At 46.5% G+C, this 23,422-nt stretch overlaps 1 protein-coding gene across 1 annotated transcript in view; it reads right to left on the bottom strand.

The window, feature by feature from the left end:
* CWC22 (CWC22 spliceosome associated protein homolog) overlaps window positions 1-23,422 on the bottom strand; it is a 225,285-nt gene that overhangs the window by 128,670 nt on the left and 73,193 nt on the right. The window contains exons 8-9 of the mRNA XM_063933337.1: window positions 6,911-7,046; window positions 5,611-5,817 (exon numbers count right to left, since the gene is read on the bottom strand). Coding sequence (XP_063789407.1) covers window positions 5,611-5,817; window positions 6,911-7,046 — 343 coding nt within the window. The remainder of the gene's footprint in view (window positions 1-5,610; window positions 5,818-6,910; window positions 7,047-23,422) is intronic.

Raw genomic sequence — 23,422 nt, 5'->3', positions numbered from 1 at the left:
GCGAAACGCGTCAGAAGCTATACGTTTTGGACCCCTGCTGGAGTCAGACCCGTATACCAGCTGCATTATCCATCTGCTGGTTGAAATATCTTCGAGTGGAGAGGAGCCGTTCATCGGTGCCCGCAAACGGCACGTAGAGGTGGAGATCTGTGGAGCATTCAGGTCGAGCAGGACAGGTTACAGCAGACGCCAGTGCAGGTGCCGGTTTTCCCGCAGCCAGAAGCCATCTTGGTAGATGTCGGGACTTTTTCCTGCTGACAGTATTTGCTCATACCTCACGTAAGATTCCGGTTGGAGCGGCTCTCACTCAGTTTACTGTCCTATGTTGGATTGTCATGTTCAAAGGAACTTTGATACTAAGTGACTGTTCATTGGTAACCATCTAATATACGGGCTCTATTAGCAGTTACATTTGATCTAGTTTGACTTATATATATTCAGTCATTTGCCTACAGAGCTAGTTCATACACTTCTGTGCACAGAATATGCTTAAGTCCACCTCCTTTTAATGGAAAGCATTTACACTTGGTACCTTAGATGTTTAAATTATTAAGACCGGTCTTGTTTTATAATTTGTGATTATTCATGTATTATTAAATATTTTAAATTATTAGTAGTTTGTTATTATTGTCAGCCATATCATATATATTTTTATTATAGCGCAAGAGTTTAAAATTTGAGTTTGGAGACCATCAAGGAGATTGGATTGCTCAACGCATGCACCACTGCCATGGCAGTGTCAGCACGCAGGGACTTGTGGCTATGCCATTGGACTGCGGATGCAGATTCCAGCAAAGGCATGGAAAACCTACCTTTCACAGGTGAAGCCCTTTTTGGAGATGAACTGGATACGTGGATTTCCTACGGCGGGTAAGTCTGCATACCTTCCTACCGCAGCACCCCCAGCTAGGAAATCCTACTCTGCACCAACGTTGCAGTCCTTCCGCACGGTGAAGTTTATAGGTAAGGCCATGGGTTCTTCTACTGCCTTCAAAGGCAATAGAGTTAAACCCAGAAAACCTGCAAATACAGTCTCACAGGATCAGACCTCCGGTTCTGCTTCCGCAAAGCCTTCAGCACTGTCTGGTCAACAGGCAGGTGGGATCCCGGTTGCAATATTTCAGTCACGTATGGACCACTTCATGCCTGGATCCATGGGTAAAAGATCTTATCGTTCGGGGCTACAGACTGGAGTTTCAAGAAATCCCACCTCACAGATTCTTCAAATCCGGCTTACCAGCTTCACCGGAAGCAAGTATGATCTTGCAAGCAGCAATTCAAAAACTGGTTCAGACTCAGGTCATTGTTCCAGTTCCTCTTCAACTACAAAACAAGGGTTTCTATTCCAACCTGTTTGTTGTACTGAAACCGGACGGTTCGGTGAGGCCTATTTTAAAACTCAAGTTACTGAACCCGTACTTACGGGTGTGTTCAAATTCAACATGAAGTCGCTGAGAGTGGTGACCTCAGGGAGAATTCCTGGTGTCGCTGGATATCAAGGATGCGTACCTTCATATTCCGATTTGGCCACCACATCAGGCTTATCTAAGGTTTGTGTTGCAGGACTGTAATTACCAGTTCCAGGCACTGCCCTCTAGGCTCTCCACGGCACCGAGGGTATTTACCAAAGTGATGGCGGAGATGATGTTTCTTGGACGATATGCTGATAAAATGGATTCTGAACCTGCCAAAATCTCACCTGGAACCAACACGGAGGTTTCCGTTGCTGGGGAAGATACTGGACACGGAGGTACAGAAAGTATTCCATCCTCTGGAAAAGGCATTGGTAATTCAGTCAATGGTGCGGGACGTCCTCAGGCTGACCCGGATATCTGTGCATCTGTGCATTCGCCTCCTAGGGAAGATGGTAGCCTCTTACGAGGCATTGCAGTACGGAAGGTTTCACGCAAGGCCCTTCTAGCTGGATCTGCAGGACAAATGGTCCGGATCGCATTCCACATGCACCAGAGGATACGTCTGTCGCAAAGAGCCAGGATTTCTCTTCTGTGGTGGCTACAGACTTCTCACCTGACCGAGGGCTGAAAGTTCGGGATTCAAAACTGGATTCTGCTGACCACGGACGCAAACCTCAGAGGATGGGGAGCAGTCACCCAAGGAGAACACTTCCAAGGAAAATGGTCAAGTCGGGAAATCGTTCTTCCAATCAATGTTCAGGAACTAAGGGCCATATACAACGCCCTTCTTAAGGCAGCACATCTTCTTCAAGATCGAGCCACCCAAGTTCAGTCGGACAATGTGACGGCGGTGTAATACATAAACCGACAAGGTGGAACGAACAGCAGAGCAGCAATGTCTCCTCTGAGCAGAGAGACACGCTGTGGGTGCTGTCCGCAAACTTCATTCCGGGAGTGGACAACTGGGAAGCAGCCTTCCTCAGCAGACATGACCTCCACCCAGGAGAGTGGGGCCTTCACCCGGAGGTGTTCGGGTGCTTGACTCTTCGGTTGGGGACTCCACAGATCGACATGATGGCCTCTCGTCTCAACAAGAAGCTCCAGCTGTATTGCTTCAGGTCAAGAGACCCACAGGCGGTGGCGGTGGACGCTCTGGTGACTCCGTGGGTCTATCAGATGGTGTATGTCTTTCCACCACTTCCATTGATCCAAAAGAATTATCAAAAGAATAAAAAGGGAAAGGGTTCAAGCAATTCTCATTGCTCCAGATTGGCCAAGAAGGGCTTGGTACGCAGATCTACTGGAAATGCTTCTGGAGGACACGTGGCCTCTTCCTCTTCGGGAGGATCTTCTACAACAAGGACCGTTCGTCTATCAAGACTTACCGCAGCTACGTTTGACGGCATGGAGGTTGAGTGAGATTCTAGCCAGGAAAGGTATTCCGGACAGGGTAATTCCTACCTTGATCCAAGCCATGAAAGGGGTGACGTCAAAACATTACCACCAAATTTGGAGAAAATACGTTTCTTGGTGAGTACACAGGAAATTTCCTGCGGTGGAATTTCAACTGGGTCGTTTTCTGCTTTTTCTGCAGTCTGGTGCAGATATGGGCCTAAGTTTAGGATCCATAAAAGTCCAGATTTCGGCCTTGTCCATTTTCTTCCAGAAACAGTTTGCTTCGCTTCCTGAGGTTCAGACCTTCTTGAAAGGTGTTCTGCACATCCAACCACCCTTTGTGCCTCCCACGTCACCTTGGGATCTTAACGTGGTGTTGAAATTTCTGCAGTCAGATTCGTTTGAGCCTTTACGGGAGGTGGATGTAAAGTTTCTTACATGGAAGACCGTCACACTATTGGCCTTGGCTTTCGGCACGGGGTGTTTCGGAATAGGAAGCCTTGCCCGTACTTGATTTTTCATGACGATAGAGCTGAATTCAGAACTCGTCAGCAATTTCTTCCAAAGGTGGTGTCTGCGTTTCATATCAACCAGCCAATTGTGGTTCCGGTGCTTGCTGACACCTTTTCTACTTCAAAGTTCCTGGATGTTGTGAGGGCTTTGAGAATTTATGTCAAACGGATGGCTCATCACAGAAAATCGGACTTGCTGTTTGTGCTTTATGATCACAAGAAAATTGGGTGTCCTGCTTCTAAGCAGTCTATTGCTCTCTGGATCACGCTGACTATCCAGCATACTTACTCTACGGCAGGCTTGTCGGTTCCTAAATCTGTTCATGCCCACTCTACTTGGTCGGTGGGTTCTTCCTGGGCAGCTGCCCGGGGTGTCTCTGCTTTACAGCTCTGCCGAGCATATACTTGGTCTGGTTCGAACACGTTTGCCAAGTTCTACAAGTTCGATACCTTGGCCTCTGAGGACCTTCAGTTTGGTCAGTCAGTTCTGCAAGAACCTCCGCACTCTCCCACCCGGTTTGGGAGCTTTGGTACATCCCCATGGTACTTAATGTGGACCCCAGTATCCTCTAGGATGTAAGAGAAAATAGGATTTTAACTACCTACCGGTAAATCCTTTTCTCGTAGTCCGTAGAGGATACTGGGCGCCCGTCCAGTGCTTCGTGTTTCCTGCAAGGTTTCTTGGTTAAGTATTGTTGTGGGATCAGCCGTTGCTGTTCCTGTTAATGCTGTGTTAACATGGTTTTCTTCTTGTTTGTGTGTGCTGGTTCGAATCTCACCACTATCCTTTCTGAATCCTTCTCTCAAGATATGTCCGTCTCCTCGGGCACAGTTTCTAGACTGGGTCTGGTAGGAGGGGCATAGAGGGAGGAGCCAGTGCACACTATTGATTTCTTAAAGTGCCCAAGGCTTCTACTGGACCAGTCTATAACCCATGGTACTAATGTGGACTCCAGTATCCTCTACAGACTACGAGAAAAGGATTTACCGGTAGGTAATTAAAATCCTATTATCAAAACATGTTTGGTATTCTATAGATTGTAAGCTTGCGAGCAGGGCCTTCCTTCTTCTATGACTGACTGTTATTACACAGTTTTGTTATGTCATTGTTATTTCCAATTGTAAAGCGCAACGGAATTTTCTGCGCTATATAAGAAACGGTTAATAAATATTTATGAAGCCAGTCTGCAAATGAAATTGCTGGCAAACCTGGAGCTCCAGCATGTGGCGCATATGAAAAATCTGTCTGGGCAGTAGAATTCTGTTCCACCAGCGGGAAAAGTGGATGGGACAACATGGTGGTGGGGGCTTTACAGCATGCATCTTGTGAAGGGTCACAGCTTGGGTGTGTAAAGTGCAACACATGGACAGATTAATGTTCTCGCAGTTTCTAGTGCTCTGGTTTTCATAGGCGTCTTTAGCCTTAATTACCGCTAATAAGAGCTCAGTCCCTACACATTAAATGAATCTGAACGGCTATTTATAAATAACTAATAAAAAGAGACACCACCACGCTTGCTCAGACATTATCTCTGCTGTTTGCTGGTGCGTCAAATAAGTTATATACTTTCAGACTTTTTCGGGGATGCAATTAAAATAAGACATTGGGATCCAGACAGTCGGAATCCTGACACATACCGGAGATTGGGGTTGGGGGTAGGCACTAGTGGGAGGGGGGAGGGTTTAGGTTGCGGTGGGGGGGAGGGAGGGGGGTTAGTGTTAGGCTGTAGGAGGAAGAGGTTAGGGTAGAAATATTTAATGGGTTGTGTCAGGATTCTGGCTGTCAGGATCCCGCCGTATCCTGACGGTTGGGATTCAGACTGCCAGTGTTTCATACCCAACCCCACTGGAAAGATAGCAGAAGAGACAAACACAGCTAAACATGAACAACAAATAAAGTGCCCCAGGTACCATATAATCTTTCTATGCAGAACACAGCATACACATAAGGGTTACAATTATATTGAAAGATCACAGCACTCAGAGACATTTAAGACTATATTTAGAGAACAATCAACTTTCAAAAAACAAAAGGGCACATCAAGCTTTAGAAAAGAGGAAAAACACAACAAGAACACAACAAGAACAAGAAGAACAACACAACAAGAAGATAAACACAACAAGGTAATGATGGAGAGAAGTATATAGCCTGAGAATGACAGATCCTTTTACAATTGAATGATTTGATTTATGCTAGAAGCAAATCCTTATACACGCAGTATATTCACAGAGCAGCGAGTTTTATACAGTCACAGGTTTTCATTAATGGAGTGATAAATGAGACTTACTAAGCACGTCTTCTGGATTATACTCGTCTTCCAAAGGAAGCATGTGTGTAAACTGGTCTTCATCCTCCACCAGATCTAGCCCATCAGGGATAACTGGGTGATCCTTGAAGCCATCCTTTCTCACAGCAAACATGACTTCAATCATGTATTGGACACGCTTGTCTATTTCGGACTCATGCAGGATGTTACGCAGGCGTTCGAATATAGCTACGGGTACATGAATATTATATACACACTTAATAGAATTTAGAACAGATATTATGATACTTTAAAAAAAAGTCGGATTGAGATTGTCGGAACCGGGACCAAAACCTGTCGGATTTGGCCACAGAACACGTGGATCTGCGACTAATCCGATAATCCATGTTGTTTTACGACAAGTCGTGAATTTCCGACTTGTCTGAAAAGATGGCCCGGCATTGAATAGGTCGGAAACACTTCCGACCTAAATCTGTCAGAAGCTGCCGTCTTTCCGAGAAGACGGCAGCTTCCGACACTTATTGAATATACCCCTATGTGTTGAAGCAATTCTTGCGGTAGGTGCTTGGTGTCCTCTTGTTCAGGTTAAGGGGTATATTCAATTAGCGTCGGATCCATTCCGACATGCATGTGTCGGAATGGATCCGACAACCCCTATTCAAATCTCATCTCAATTCGACTTTTTCAAGTCGAATTGAGAAGAGGGACCCAGAGGAGGAGGGGGGGAGCCGCGGGGAGACCAGCGGGGACAGTCGCCGGCAGACGGAGGCGATCAGCGCTACAACAGCGCTGCAGGAGGATGTCACACAGCCGGCCGACCTCACGGCAGTGTCCACCCGGCTCCAGCAAGCGTGACCTCACTTGCTGCAGCCGGGTGGAAGCTGCCAGCTGTGTGACATCCTGCTGCAGCACTTCTCTCCCATATATGCCCGTGGCTGTCCCGTCTCCCCGCGGCTCTCCCCCCTCTCCTCCTCTGGGTCCCACATCTCAGTCCGACATTTTTTTATGTCGGACTGAGATGGTCGAAAAGGGGGCCAAAACCCGTCGGTTTTGGCCCCGTTTTCGACACAAGCACGTGGATCGGCAGCTATTCCGCCGATCCACGTGCTTTTCGACAAGTAGAATTCATCGACTTGTCGAAAATATTGTATAGGTCGAATCACGATTCGACCTTAAAAAGTCTAAAACTGCCGTCTTTTCGACAGACGGCAGCTTTCGACTTCAATTGAATATACCCCTAAAGCTTTCCTCTCTCCAAAATTAATATTAATGAGGAGAGTAATGTACCCTCATACAGCCACTGTACACAGCAATCACTTACCATTTATACCCCTGGGAGTTACTTGGGTCAGCTTGAGTCCGCTTTCCTTTAAAAACCCAATAGACACTTCAACACTGTCATCTGTAGGTCGTTCCAACAACAGGGTCAGCATTTCCAGTGCGAGCACCTCATGGGCCTGGTGAACAAATCAAACCGAGACAGGTTTCATTATCCAAATTTGCAACCGGCTGGGCCATGATCCTACAAAAACCTCCATCACCCATAAACATACAACTACAGTACTTCTACTTTACAAGTCAATGTCACAAGATTGTTCAGACAACAAAGTCATCAAACTTCTAGAACACAAACCAAATCTAACATCCCCAATACATAAAAAAGATCATTTAAAAATCGAGAACAGCCCCATAAAACTTAGAAAAGCTACTAGATCATTTCAGGATTCTCTATGTTCCCCATAAATCCCGAGGTATAGAAGAGACTCAATTAGCCCCATTTTACAGTGAAATTACCATCATGACGTGTTTGACTGAGCTGCAAATATTTTAGCAGAAACTATAGCGTTTTCTTTAAAATGTGTTTAATTGGATATGATACTCCACCTTTTTTACTACACGTTATCTACTGAAAACCAACAAACACTGCAGCTGTAGCTGTAGGGAATCCCTCTGGTATTATCCCACATTCATGTCACGTGTGGTCTTCATTTGGAGGGAGCTGAACCAATGCCGTAAATTCACATACACACACACACCAGAAATGTAGGGAGGGTAAACCAGATCAGATGGGTACTAAATCTACCTAGCGTCTGCTAAGACTCCACAAACTCCTCCCCTAAAATCCGAAAGGACGTGAGAAAACCACAACTAAGAAGCTCAAACTTAAAGGGTACACAACTCCAGCACATTAAAGAGAAACACGTCACTGTTTAATACTCTTCTGTTTATTTTGATTCAAAACCTTCAGTCCAAGAGATGTATCGGAGTGTACTTTGTAGTATGTTTTAATAAATTTAGTCTATCTATATATGCTCAGAAGTACTGTAAATAGCAGATGTACTGTAAAAGCAGTAAAACAAGTTGTTTTATTGAAAGATGTAAAATAAACCATATTAAAGCCTAATAACTTTGGATTATTAAATGTCAGAAAGCATGAAAACATAGTTGATCAAGTTTTCTAATACATAGCAATGTTTCACAGTATTAAACTAAAAAGCAGGATTACATTTTTTTCATTAAAACACTAATGCAAAAAAAAATTATAAAAAATAATCTTTTTTTTTTAAGGTTTAAAAACTGTTTTTGTTCGAACCCTGGTTATAACCAATCTCATGCTGCCAAGACAGATTGTCCAACAAATTCTATAATACAGTAGTTGGGAGCTTTAAAGGACGGGACATACATTTAACGATTCTCAGCCATTGCCCTTGAGAAACAAGCACAGACTGGCATATGAGTAGGCATAGCAACATGTGCCAAAATGTATAGCCTTTATACATTTTGTTTCTTTAGAAAGTGCAAGTTTCTAACATTCTGGGAAATTTATACATGCTCCAAATACTTCTATAAGTGTAAATATATTTTATAATACAAAAAGAAGGTACAAACTGCACAGACAAAAAAAAGTTAAATTTATTTGGGTAAATGGGGAAATTAATTATTTCAGGTAAATGAAAAAACATGAAAACCCATATAAAAATGGGCAAAACACAGCAGCCAGTTAAAATAAAGTTACACTCAGGCATGTGACAGCTTTGAATCAAATACATATATAGAAAATAAGGCTGAAAAAAACTCCGGCTAAGCTCTAACTTGAAATTTCTAGTAATCTATTAAACACTAAGATACAGTTATCCCTAGCGTGTTACATAGTAATACACAGGAAAACAATATTGCTGTAACTTTGTTATGGCTGTGAAATAAGTAAACCAGCCTATATACAGTGCATTTTATCAGATCATCTCAAATGTTTGCTTGTGGGAGTACGATTTATTGGCGATTGGACGATCCATAAAGGCCCATACACACTTGACGATAAAATGAACGACGTCGTTCATTTCAGCCCTCATCAACGACGTCGCTCATTATATCGTCAAGTGTGTATGCATCCGACGACCACCGATGCGCGGCCCCGCAGGACGTTAACGACCCTCGCTTATCTGTGGAGCATGTATGCTCAATTTCCACTATGGTCGTTACCGACCAGAGACGTCGTTGAATGTGTATGGTGTGAAAGACCAACAACCAACGACCAAGCCACTGTTCACCAGCCCCGTTCCCAGCTCATTATTTTAATAAACTGTTCAGCTTGGATGCTTCAACGATGAATGGTCTATGGTCTTTGGTCTTTCGTCTTTGGTCTTTCGTCTTTGGTCGTTGGTAGTGTGTATGCTCATGTCGTTTGCTCAGCTGTTCAAGGGAAGTTCAAGGGAAGTCGTTAACGACGTGTGCATCGTCAAGTGTGTATGGGCCTTTAAACACAAATACTGAATATATATTTATATACAATTTATCTTGCAATACCAAGTATCTCATTTCAAAACAAATATTTATATCTCCCTGTACTATAGCAGTTTACAGATTCCAGTGTGAATTTTCAAAGTTCATAATTAAATTTTGTAAGGTTGGCAGGATATTTTGGAATTGGATCGCAAGTAAAGAACAATAATCCCACATAATTACAGGAAGATAAAAAAAACGTCCAATTAGAATCTCTGGTGGGTGTGGTGTCAAAACGAGCAGTCAGACTTAATTGTACATTTATTCAGGTTGTGATTGGGCTTGAGAGGGGTGTGGATTAATGGTCGACAGTCAAAAGGTCGACTTGACAATGGCCGAGAAATTTTTATTTTCTTGGCCCACATCTTATATATTGCATATTATGTGACGATCAGTACAAACATGTACACCCGCCACGCTTCGGGCAAGGTGGCTCACTCCGCTTACCACAGGTTACTATCCCCAAGATAGTAAACATTGTCATGTCTTTTAAACCTATCGACCTAATGCACGTCAACCATATGGCGTTGACCTACAACTGTCGACCTATACACTGTTGATCTATCATCCAGAGATTTTTGGGGAGTGGGGTAGTTGGAAGGTTAACCTTCAAATAATTATGAAAGAAAAAGAAATGACTGATTGCGCTATATTAACAGGTGCGTATGTGAATAAAGACACTTTGAAAAAGCACCCGTGTGCGAAACGCGTTAGCGGATCTGCTGTTCACCCTAAGTGACACCCTACATTTGGATCTGCCCCGCCGGCCTGGGAGCTAAGGACAACTAACGAGACTCCACACACCTGCCGCTCCAGCTGAGCCGTAATCGGAGAAGACACGGTCAGCCAGGTGGGGAGTCTGCTCTGCATGTGTCCGCATACAAGTTGCTCCAGCACGTTGAGGGGTAGAGACCATCAAACACCGCTACCACCGCGAAAGAGACGGGAGAAAGGAGAGCTAGACACGCCGCTGTGCACAGAGAGGATCTCCCCAGCACGTCCATGCTCACGGCTGCAGCGGTAAGTGGCATTCATCTGTCTTAAAATTGACAGTTTATAGACTGTGGCCAGTACACAAACAGGAACGGTGTCTCTATTTAGAGGACTGAGTCCCAATATATTGGGAAAAACATCACCTATTGTCATGGGAATACAAGCTATTTACATACATCAGTGGAAGAAATAAAACTGCCCCTAAAACAGATCTGAGCACTGGATGCTTAAACATAGAATAAGTGTTACAGTTTTTAAGTGAGCTCATAGTGAATATGCATGCATATTAAGTTTTTATATATGTACATTTGTGATATTTTGAATTAAAATAAAAACCAGAGAGGTATTTTAAATGTGTCTTTATTCATATACGCACCTGGTAATATAGCGCAATCAGTCATTTCTTTTTCTTTCCTACTTCTTTGGTTTCTGAGGAAGGAGAGCAAGTGAGCCCCCTACCTCATAATCAATTTTAGCTGTACGAACACAGGTACAGCTGGACGGAGGCTGCAGCTTAAATTACGTTAAAAAATTAAGAATATTTATTATTATAAATTGATTAGCGCCTGGATTAGTGTTGTTTTCTTCAAATAATTATGTTGTCAAACACTACCTTTGGGAACTACCAACATAATTGTGTTTACTTCTTATCTTTATACAGCACCTATATAACCATGCTTTACAGAAAAATAGGATTTTAATACCTACCGGTAAATCCTTTTCTCCTAGTCCGTAGAGAATGCTGGGGACTCTAAAAGGACCATGGGGTATAGACGGGATCCGCAGGAGACATGGGCACACTATAAGACTTTGAATGGGTGTGAACTGGCTCCTCCCTCTATGCCCCTCCTCCAGACCTCAGTTATAGGAACTGTGCCCAGGGAGACGGACATTTCGAGGAAAAGGATTTTTGTTACACTACGGGTGACACACATACCAGCTCACACCACAAACACACCGTACCACTGGATTAGCAGGAATACCAGAGAACAGTATGAACGAAAAACAGCAACAAGCTGAACATAACCGATACACAACTTTCTTGTAATCGAACAACAACTACCAACACAACTGCAAGTAACAGTCCGCACTGGGATGGGCGCCCAGCATCCTCTACGGACTAGGAGAAAAGGATTTACCGGTAGGTATTAAAATCCTATTTTCTCTTACGTCCTAGAGGATGCTGGGGACACCAAAAGGACCATGGGGTCTATACCAAAGCTCCAGACCGGGCGGGAGAGTGCGGACTACTCTGCAGCACCCATTGAGCAAACACGAGGTCCTCATCAGCCAGGGTATCAAACTTGTAGAACTTAGCAAAAGTGTTTGAACCCGACCACGTAGCTGCTCGGCAAAGTTGAAGTGCCGAGACCACTCGGGCAGCCGCCCAAGATGGGCCCACCTTCCTGGTAGAATGGGCCTTCACTGACTTCGGAAACGGCAATCCAGCCGTAGAATGAGCGTGCTGAATCGTATTACAAATCTAGCGTACAATAGTCTGCTTGGAAGCAGGATTTCCAATCTTGTTGGAAGCGTACAAGACAAAACAGAGCCTCCGTTTTCCTAATATGAGCCGTTCTGGCGACATAAATTTTCAAAGCTCTCACGACATCGAGAGATTTTGGCACCGTCACGGCATCCGAAGCCACAGGCACCACAATAGGTTTATTTATGTGGAACGAAGAAACCACCTTCGGCAGAAATTGTTGACGAGTCCTCAATTCCGCTCTATCCACATGGAAAATCAAATATGGGCTCTTGTGAGACAAAGCCGCCAATTCCGATACCCGTCTGGTGGCCCTCCGTGGCCAATCTGAAACGACGAGTACTTCCGGAACCCTTATTCGTCTTATGATCCTCAACGCCTTTGGAATGAGAGGAAGTGGAGGGAACACATATACCGACTGAAACAACTACGGAGTTAACAGGGCGTCCACTGCACTGGGACCCCCAAGTCCCTTGACCTGGAATAATACCTCGGAAGCTTCTTGTTGAGGCGAGACGCCATCATGTCTATTTGAGGAATTCCCTAACGCCTTGTCACTTCTGCAAATACCTCTTGATGAAGAGCCCACTCTCCTGGATGGAGATCGTGTCTGCTGAGGAAGTCTGCTTCCCAGTTGTCCATGCCCGGAAGGAAGACTGCTGACAGAGCGCTCACGTGCTTTTCCGCCCAGCGGAGAACCCTTGTGGCCTCCGCTATCGCCACTCAGCTCTTTGTTCCGCCCTGGCGGTTTACGTACGCTACTGCTGTTACGTTGTCCGACTGAATCAGGACAGGTAGACCTCGAAGAAGGTATTCCGCTTGCAGAAGGCCGTTGTAAATGGCTCTTAACTCCAGAACGTTTATGTGGAGACAAGATTCCTGGATTGACCATTTTCCCTGGAAACTTCTTCCTTGTGTGACTGCACCCCAGCCTCGGAGACTTGCATCCGTGGTCAGCAGGACCCAATCCTGGATTCCGAACCTGCATCCCTCTAGAAGGTGAGAACTTTGCAGCCACCACAGGAGAGAAATTCTGGTCCTGGAAGATAGACTTATTTTCCGGTGCATGTGCAGGTGAGACCCGGACCATTTGTTCAGCATGTCCCACTGAAACACCCAGGCATCAAACCTGCCAAACGGAATGGCTTTGTAAGCCGCAACCATCTTCCCTAGCACTCGAGTGCATTGATGAATCGACACTCTTGCTGGTTTCAGAAACTCCTTGACCATGCAATGGATTTCCAGAGCTTATTCCGCCGGAAGAAACACTCTCCGTAGTTCAGTGTCTAGGATCATGCCCAAGAAGGGCAGCCGAGTTGTCGGGATCAACTGAGACTTTGGCAAATTTAGAATCCAACCATGATGTCGCAGAACCGTCAGGGAGAGTTCCACATTTCTTAGCAACTGCTCCTTTGATCTCGCCTTTATCAGGAGATCGTCCAAGTACGGGATAATTGTGACACCCTGCTTGCGTAGGAGTACCATCATTTCCGCCATCACTTTGGTGAAGACCCTCGGGGCCGTGGAAAGCCCAAACGGCAATGTCTTAAATTGGTAATGACAATCCTGCACTGCAAATCTCAGGAAGGCCTGATGTGGAGGATGATAAAGTCAATTATTACCTTTGAACATAAGCTATATACTTATTATGGACTAAGTACGCAATTGGTGCACGGAGTACCGTAAGGGTACGCACTTAGCGTAGCAGACGCTGTGCCGTGAGAGTGGGACACGAGCGGCGCAGACGCTCACTGAATGATACACAGTAAACCTTATTAACAACACACTGTAAGGGTATGCTTATACTGTAAACCTTAGTACTGTAATACTACAATGATGTAACGCTTATTGACCTTGATAATAAGATTTTACTTACCGATAAATCTATTTCTCGTAGTCCGTAGTGGATGCTGGGGACTCCGTCAGGACCATGGGGAATAGCGGCTCCGCAGGAGACAGGGCACAAAAGCAAGCTTTTAGGATCACATGGTGTGTACTGGCTCCTCCCCCTATGACCCTCCTCCAAGCCTCAGTTAGGTACTGTGCCCGGACGAGCGTACACAATAAGGAAGGATCTTGAATCCCGGGTAAGACCCAAACCAGCCACACCAATCACACCGTACAACTTGTGATCTGAACCCAGTTAACAGTATGATAACAATGAAGTAGCCTCTAAAAAAGATGGCTCACAACAATAATAACCCGATTTTTGTAACAATAACTATGTACAAGTAATGCAGACAATCCGCACTTGGGATGGGCGCCCAGCATCCACTACGGACTACGAGAAATAGATTTATCGGTAAGTAAAATCTTATTTTCTCTAACGTCCTAGTGGATGCTGGGGACTCCGTCAGGACCATGGGGATTATACCAAAGCTCCCAAACGGGCGGGAGAGTGCGGGTGACTCTGCAGCACCGAATGAGAGAACTCCAGGTCCTCCTCAGCCAGGGTATCAAATTTGTAGAATTTTACAAACGTGTTCCCCCCTGACCACGTAGCTGCTCGGCAAAATTTTAAAGCCGAGACCCCCTCGGGCATCCGCCCAAGATGAGCCCACCTTCCTTGTGGAATGGGCATTGACAGATTTTGGCTGTGGCAGGCCTGCCACAGACTGTGCAAGCTGAATTGTACTACAAATCCAACGAGCAATAGTCTGCTTAGAAGCAGGAGCACCCATCTTTTGGGGTGCATACAATATAAACAGCAAGTCAGACTTTCTGACTCCAGCCGTCCTGGAATATATATATATATATATATATATATATATATATATATATATATATATTTTTAGGGCCCCGACAACGTCTAGCAACTTGGAGTCCTCCAAGTCCCTAGTAGCCGCAGGCACCACAATATGTTGTTTCAGGCGAAACGCTGACACCACCTTAGGAAGAAACTGGGGACGAGTCCGCAGTTCTGCCCTGTCCGAATGGAAAAACAAATATGAGCTTTTTTTTTGACAATCGCCTGGCCGAGGCCAGGGCCACAACATGGTCCCTTTCCATGTGAGATATTTCAAATCCACAGATTTGATCGGTTCAAACCAATATGATTTGAGGAATCCCAACACTACGTTGAGATCCCACGGTGCCACTGGAGGCACACAAGGGGCTGTATATGCAATACTCCCTTGACAAACGTCTGGACTTCAGGAATTGAAGCCAATTTTTTCTGGAAGAAAATCTACAGGGCCGAAACTTGAACCTTAATGGACCCCAATTTGAGGCTCATAGACACTCCTGTTTTCAGGAAGTGCAGAATTCGACCTAGTTGAAATTTTTTCGTGGGGCCTTCCTGGCCTCACCCACGCAACATATTTTCACCACATGTGGTGATAACGTTGTGCGGTCACCTCCTTCCTGGCTTTGACCAGGGTAGGTATGACCTCTTCCGGAATGCCTTTTCCCTTAGGATCCGGCGTTCAACCGCCATGCCGTCAAACGCAGTCGCGGTAAGTCTTGGAACAGACAAGGTCCCTGCTGGAGCAGGTCCTTTCTTAGAGGCAGATGCCACGGTTCCTCTTGGAACAGACATGGTTCTTGCTGAAAGCAAATCCCATCTTAGCTCCCGAGGCCATTAGTCCTCTGTGAGCATCTCTTGAAGTTCCGGGTACCAAGTCCCTCTTGGCCAATCCGGAGCCACGAGTATAGTTCTTACTCCTCTACGTCTTATAATTCTCAATACCTTGGTTATGAGAAGCAGAAGAGGGAACACATACACCGACTGTTACACCCACGGTGTTACCAGGACGTCCACAGCTATCGCCTGAAGGTCTCGTGACCTGGCGCAATACCTGTCCCGTTTTTTGTTCGGGCGGGACGCCATCATTTCCACCTTTGGTCTTTCCCAACGGTTCACAATCATGCGGAAAACTTCCCGATGAAGTTCCCACTCTCCCGGGTGGAGGTCGTGCCTGCTGAGGAAGTCTGCTTCCCAGTCGTCCACTCCCGGAATGAACACTGCTGACAGTGCTATCACATGATTTTCCGTCTAGCGAAAAATCCTTGCAGTTTTGACCACTGCCCTCCTGCTTCTTGTGCCGCCCTATCTGTTTACGTGGGCGACTGCCGTGATGTTATCCCACTGGATCAATACCGGCTGACCTTGAAGCAGAGGCCTTGCTAAGCTTATAGCATTACAAATTTGCTCTTAGCTCCAGTATATTTATGTGGAGAGAATTCTCCAGACTTGATCACACTCCCTGGAAATTTTTTCCCTGTGTGACTGCTCCCCAGCCTCTCAGGCTGGCCTCCGTGGATACCAGCATCCAATCCTGAATGCCGAATCTGCGGCCCTCTAGAAGATGAGCACTCTGTAATCACCACAGGAGAGACACCCTTGTCCTTGGATATAGGGTTATCCGCTGATGCATCTGAAGATGCGATCCGGACCATTTGTCCAGCAGATCCCACTGAAGAGTTCTTGCGTGAAATCTGCCGAATGGAAGCGCTTCGTAATAAGCCACCATTTTTTACCAGGACTCTTGTGCAATGATGCACTGACACTTTTCCTGGTTTTAGGAGGATCCCGATTAGCTCGGATAACTCCCTGGCTTTCTCCTCTGGGAGAAACACCCTTTTCCTGGACTGTGTCCAGAATCATCCCTAGGACCAGCAGACGTGTCGTCGGAACAACTGCGGTTTTGGAATATTTAGAATCCACCCGTGCTGTCGTAGAACTACTTGAGATAGTGCTACTCCGACCTCCAACTGTTCTCTGGACCTTGTTCTTATCAGGAGGTCGTCCATTTTCTTTGAAGACGAATCCTCATTTCGGTCATTACCTTGGTAAAGACCCGGGGTGCCTTGGACACTCCAACGGCATCGTCTGAAACTGATAGTGACAGTTCTGTACCACGAACCTGAGGTACCCTTGGTGAGAAAAGCAAATTTTGGGACATGGAGGTAAGCATCCCTGATGTCCCGGGACACCATATAGTCCCCTTGTTCCCAGTTCGCTATCACTGCTCTGAGTGACTCCATCTGGATTTGAACCCTTGTAAGTGTTCAAATTTTTCAGATTTAGAATCGGTCTCACCTAGCCTTCTGGCTTCAGTACCACCCTATAGTGTGGAACAATACCCCTTTCCTTGTTGTAGGAGGGGTAATTTTATTATCACCTGCTGGGAATACAGCTTGTGAATTGTTTTCAATACTGCCTCCCTGTCGGAGGGGGACATTGGTACAGCAGACTACAGGAACCTGCGATGGGGGAAACGCCTCGACATTCCAATCTGTGCCCCTTTGATACTACTTGTAGGATCCAGGGGTCCTGTACGGTCCCAGCGTCATGCTGAGAACTTAGTAGAAGCGGTGGAGGGCTTCTGTTACTGGGAATGGGCTGCCTGCTGCAGTCTTCTTCCCTTTCCTCTATCCCTGGGCAGATATCTTATAGGGACGAAAAGACTGAGGCTGAAAAGACGGTGTCTTTTTCTGCAGAGATGTGACTTAGGGTAAAAAACGGTGGATCTTCCAGCAGTTGCCGTGGCCACCAGGTCCCATGGACCGACCCCAAATAACTCCTCCCCTTTTATACGGCAATACATCTTTGTGCCGTTTGGAATCTGCATCCCCTGACCACTGTCGTGTCCATAAACATCTTCTTGCAGATATGGACATCGCATTTACTCTTGATGCCAGAGTGCAAATATCCCTCTGCGCATCTCGTATATATAGAAATGCATCCTTTAAATGCTCTATAGTCAATAAAATACTGTCCCTGTCAAGGGTATCAATATTTTTAGTCAGGGAATCCGACCAAGCCACCTCAGCTCTGCACATCCAGGCTGAGGCGATCGCTGGTCACAGTAGAACACCAGCATGTGTGTGTATACTTTTTAGGATATTTTTCTGATAAGCATGTGAGCGCCTTATCCACCCTGAGGGGTGTTTCCCAATGCGCCTTAACTTCTGGCGGGAAAGGGTATACCGCCAATAATTTTCTATCGGGGGAAACCCACGCATCATCACACACTTCATTTAATTTATCTGATTCAGGAAAAACTACAGGTAGTTTTTTCACCTCACACATAATACCCTTCTTTGTGGTACTTGGAGTATCAGAAATATGTAACACCTCCTTCATTGCCCTTAACGTGTGGCCCTAAAGGAAAATACGTTTGTTTCTTCACCGTCGACACTGAAATCAGTGTCCGTGTCTGGGTCTATGTCGACCGACTGAGGTAAATGGGCGTTTTTACAAGCCCCTGACGGTGTCTGAGACGCCTGGACCGGTACTAATTTGTTCGCCGGCCGTCTCATGTCGTCAACCCACTTGCAGCGTGTTGACATTATCACGTAATTCCATAAGTAAGCCATCCATTCCGGTGTCGACTCCCTAGAGAGTGACATCACCATTACAGGCAATTTGCTCCGCCTCCTCACCAACATTTTCCTCATACATGTCGACACACACGTACCGACATACAGCACACACATAGGGAATGCTCTGATAGAGGACAGGACCCACTAGCCCTTTGGGGAGACAGAGGGAGAGTTTGCCAGCACACACCAAAATGCTATAATTATACAGGGACAACCCTTATATAAGTGTTCCTCCCATATAGCATTTAATATATATGTATATCGCCAAATCAGTGCTCCCCCTCTCTGTTTTAACCCTGTTTCTGTAGTGCAGTGCAGGGGAGAGCCTGGGAGCCTTCCCCTCAGCCTTTCTGTGAGGGAAAATGGCGCTGTGTGCTGAGGAGAATAGGCCCCGCCCCCTTTTCGGCGGGCTTCTTCTCCGGAGATTGTGAAGTCTGGCAGGGGTTAAATACATCCATATAGCCTCAAGGGCTATATGTGATGTATTTTTCGCCATACAGGTATTCTACATTGCTGCCAGGGCGCCCCCCCCCCCGCGCCCTGCACCCTCCGTGATCGCTGTGGGAAGTGTGCTGACAGACAATGGCGCACAGCTGCAGTGCTGTGCGCTACCTGAGGAAGACTGAAAAGTCTTCTGCCGCCTGGTTCCGGACCTCTTCAATCTTCAGCATCTGCAAGGGGGTCGGCGGCGCGGCTCCGGGACGAACCCCAGGGCGAGACCTGTGTTCCGACTCCCTCTGAAGCTAATGGTGTCCAGTAGCCTAAGAATCCAATCCATCCTGCACGCAGGTGAGTTGAAATTCTCTCCCCTAAGTCCCTCGATGCAGTGAGCCTGTTGCCAGCAGGACTCACTGAAAATAAAGAACCTAAAAACTTTTTCTAAGCAACTCTTTAAGAGAGCCACCTAGATTGCACCCTTCTCGGACGGGCACAAAAACCTAACTGAGGCTTGGAGGAGGGTCATAGGGGGAGGAGCCAGTACACACCATGTGATCCTAAAAGCTTGCTTTTGTGCCCTGTCTCCTGCGGAGCCGCTATTCCCCATGGTCCTGACGGAGTCCCCAGCATCCACTAGGACGTTAGAGAAAATATGAAAGCTGTTTGAGCGATTGAGACGCTCAGAAACCCTTTGTAGTAAATGGTGAACACACAAGACCTAGTATGGATTTAAAAACCACTCAGACTCTAACACCCTCGTGGATAATTCCTTTAGTATAAAAAAAGGGTAAACAGTACAGCTTATACACTACAGACCTAACATCAATATCTAAACAGAATAACAAGACATAATATGAACAATAGCGAAGCGATCGCAAACACGAACAAACAGAAAGAGAATAAATGGCAAACACAAAGGATAACAAAATGGCTACAGCGAACTTACACACGTGGGAATGATTCGCAAGCGCGTCCTGGAAACCAGCCCTCAGCCTTCGATGTGAAAACCTTGCAGAGAGTGAGTGCTGGTCCAGCAATGGTGGTCTTTATATACACAGCATACAGTAACAATACAATGGTCCCTACAATCTAATTGTTCATTGGACACAGGAATGTGTCTCTGCATTATAACAAAAGGTCATAGGTGGGTTTAAACAGGTGGGCTGTATCTTTCTCCAACTGCTCAGGTGGGAGGTATCCTCAGGATTTCTGCCGCATGGATAATGAACAGCAAATACAATTAATGTCCATAAACTACTTTTGTACATAACTATACGCAGGAGCGAACAATCTCTTCCTAACCAACACTGAAATGTTACTATTAAAATACTCTACAGCTGGATACTAAACACCACCGTTCATCCTTTATCTGACCCTTCCTATCATGCAAAGAGGAATCCCTCTGTCCACGAACCGTTTACACTAAACATACTTGCTGACATTGTTAAGGGGAATAATATCTATAAAACACACTATGTGGGTTAAATATGTTGCGATCGAGTCGCTCGCTAGACGCTTACAAACTCCGCCGTAAATACACATCTCCATGCGCAGGAGACGTCGGAGCGTCCCCTACGCAACCTGAGGGGATGCGTACGCACGGGGGAGTGGGTGCACGAGCAGTGGGCATGTGCATTGGGGTTAGTACAAGTCATTGTGAATCAGGATATTTTTCGACTTTGACAAGGATATATCGGGACGTGAAAGTAGGCATCTTTTACGTTGACTGACGCCATAAAATCCCCCCCTTCTAGGCTGGAGATCACAGCTCGAACAGATTCCATCTTGAACTTGAAAGTTTTCAAATACAGATTGAGGGATTTTAGGTTCAGGATCGGTCTGACTGAGCCGTCCGGCTTTGGCACGACAAAGAGGCTCGAATAGAACCCTTCCCCCCGTTGGGACGGGGGAACCAGGACAATGACCCTCTGTTGACACAGCTTTTGTATCGCAGCATTTACTACTTCCCTTTCTGGGATAGAAACTGGCAAGGCTGATTTGAAAAATCGGTGGGGGAGCATTTCCTGAAACTCCAGTTTTACCCTTGGGACACTATGTCTAAGACCCAAGGATCTAGGCCCGATTGAAACCAGACCTGACTGAAGATTCGGAGACGGGCCCCCACCAGCACGTACTCCCGTAGGGGAGCCCCAGCGTCATGCGGTGGACTTGGCAGAGGCGGGGGAGGACTTTTGGTCCTGGGCGCCAGACACAGCAGGCAACCTTTTTCCCCTTCCTCTACCTTATGAAGCGAGGAAGGACGAGCCCCTTCCTTTTTTGTATTTATTAGGCCGAAAGGACTGCATCTGATAATGGGGCGCCTTTTTCTGTTGTGCGGGAACATAAGGAAGAAAAGATGACTTACCCGCAGTAGCGGTAGACACCAGGTCAGCGAGGCCGTCACCAAACAAGACACTACCTTTATAAGGGAGAGCTTCCACAGCTTTCTTGGAGTCGCATCAGCATTCCATTGATGAATCCACAGCGCCCTCCTGGCCGAGACCGCCATGGCATTGGCCCTTGATCCCAAGAGGCCAATATTCCTCGCCGCATCCTTTAGGCAAGCTGCAGCGTCCCTGATATAACAGAGTCAAAAGAATGTTATCCTTATCGAGGGTATCCATGTCATATGCCAAATTATCAGCCCACTTAGCAATAGTACTACTCACCCATGCCGACGCCACGGCAGGTCTGAGGAGAGCACCCGTAGTGACATAAATGGCCTTTAATGTCGTTTCCTGCTTGCGGACCGCGGGATCCTTGAGGGAAGCCGTGTCAGGAGATGGAAGCGCCACTTTTTTGGACAGTCGGGACAGAGCCTTGTACACATTTGGAGATGACTCCCACTTTTCCCTGTCGTCAGAGAGGAAAGGATATGCCATAAAAATTCTCTTGGGAATCTGCCACATTTTGTCAGGCGACTCCCAAGCCTTCTCACAAAGAGCGTTCAGTTCATGAGAGGGGGGAAACTTCACCTCAGGCTTTTTCCCTTTAAACAAACAAACCCTCGTATCTGGAACAGGAGGTTCCTCAGAAATATGTAAAACATCTTTAATAGCCACAATCATGTACTGTATACTCTTTACCAATTTTGGATGTAAACTGGCTTCACTAAAGTCGACACTGGAATCAGAGTCTGTGTCGGTATCCGTATCTGCCATCTGGGTAAAGGAACGTTTCTGTGACCCTGAGGGGGTCTGTACCTGAGACAAGGCGTCCTCCATGGATTTTCTCCACGTTTGTGTCTGAGAATCAGATTTATCCAGCCTCTTAGACAATAACGTCACATTTGCATTCAATGTACTCAACATATTCACCCAATCAGCAGTCTGCACCCCCAGTAACTTTCTCCGGGGAGGAGCACTCAGCCTCAGACATGTCAACACACTGTACCGACACACACACACTGGCAATAGGGGACAGACCCACAGGGAAGCCTGTCAGAGAGAACACATAGGGAGTATATACCAGCTCACACCCCAGCGCCCATATACTAAAATACATATCACCAAATTACTGTGTCCCCCCCCCCCCCCCCTCCCCGGTGTTTCTCCCTGTGCTTGTTAAGGAGAGTGGAGGTCCGGGCCAGCGTCTCTGCATGCACTGTGAAGAGAGAAAATGGCGCTGGTAAGCTGTGCGGCTAAGCATCGCCCCCACCCGGCGCGCTGTAGTCCCGCTCAAATTCAAAAGATTATACTGGCGGGGGTTTTATATTGAGTGCCCAGGCACCGATATATGCTCTTTGCCAGTGAGAAAAACTCCAGTAACCTGCTGCCTAGGGCGCCCCCCCTGCGCCCTGCGAGTGCCGTTGGTGTGTGTGTGGGAGCACAGCGCGACCGCTGCGCTGTACCTCCATTACTGAAGTCTTCTGCCGTCACTGAATTCTTCTGATCTTCACATACTCACCCGGCTTCTTTCTTCTGGCTTCTGTGAGGGGGGTGACGGCGCGGCTCCGGGAACAAGCAGCTAGGCGCACCAAGTGATCGAACCCTCTGGAGCTAATGGTGTGCAGTAGCCTAAGAAGCAGAGCCCTTAACTCAGAAGAAGTAGGTCTGACTTCTCACCCCTCACTCCCACACAGCAGAAAGCCTGCAGGTCTCGCTGAAAATAAAAAAGCCTAACAAAGTCTTTTCAGAGAAACTCAGTAGAGCTCCCCTAGTGTGTGTCCGTCTCCCTGGGCACAGAATCTAACTGAGGTCTGGAGGAGGGGCATAGAGGGAGGAGCCAGTTCACACCCATCCAAAGTCTTATAGTGTGCCCATGTCTCCCGCGAATCCCGTCTATACCCCATGGTCCTTTTGGAGTCCCCAGCATCCTCTAGGACGTAAGAGAAATATGTATTTCATCACATCATGGGGTAAATTTACTGGGAGATCTATTTAAGATGGGATGTTGCCCATAGCAACCAATCAGATTCTACTTCTCATTTATCTAGCACCTTCTAAAAGATAATACCTGGAATCTGCTTGGTTGCTATGGGCAACATCCCATCTTAAATAGAACTCCCAGCTTAGTAAATTTACCGCTATGTCTCCCTGCAATTTTTGTAGAATTTTTTTTTTGTAAAAAAAAAATTTTAAGGGGCGTGGCCTGGCTGCTGAGGGAGGCAGACACACATCACAAGAGCTCCTGTGTTCTGGGGCTTATAACCCACCAAAAACCCTATTCCTGAACGCCCTTTCTGCCTCTACCTGCTTCCCTGTCCCCTCTGGACCCTTCTGAGGTGCCCCTGTCTGTGTCGCGGAGTCGGGGAGCGGTATTTAGAGCTCCCGCGGATTGCGGCCTACAGGAGCTCCAGAAGCCGGGGCC

This window comes from Pseudophryne corroboree, chromosome 7 (assembly GCF_028390025.1).
Source record: "Pseudophryne corroboree isolate aPseCor3 chromosome 7, aPseCor3.hap2, whole genome shotgun sequence".
Classification (NCBI taxonomy): Eukaryota; Metazoa; Chordata; class Amphibia; order Anura; family Myobatrachidae; genus Pseudophryne; species Pseudophryne corroboree.
Note: the sequence above shows the minus strand (reverse complement) of the source record. Positions and strands in the feature narration are given on the sequence as shown.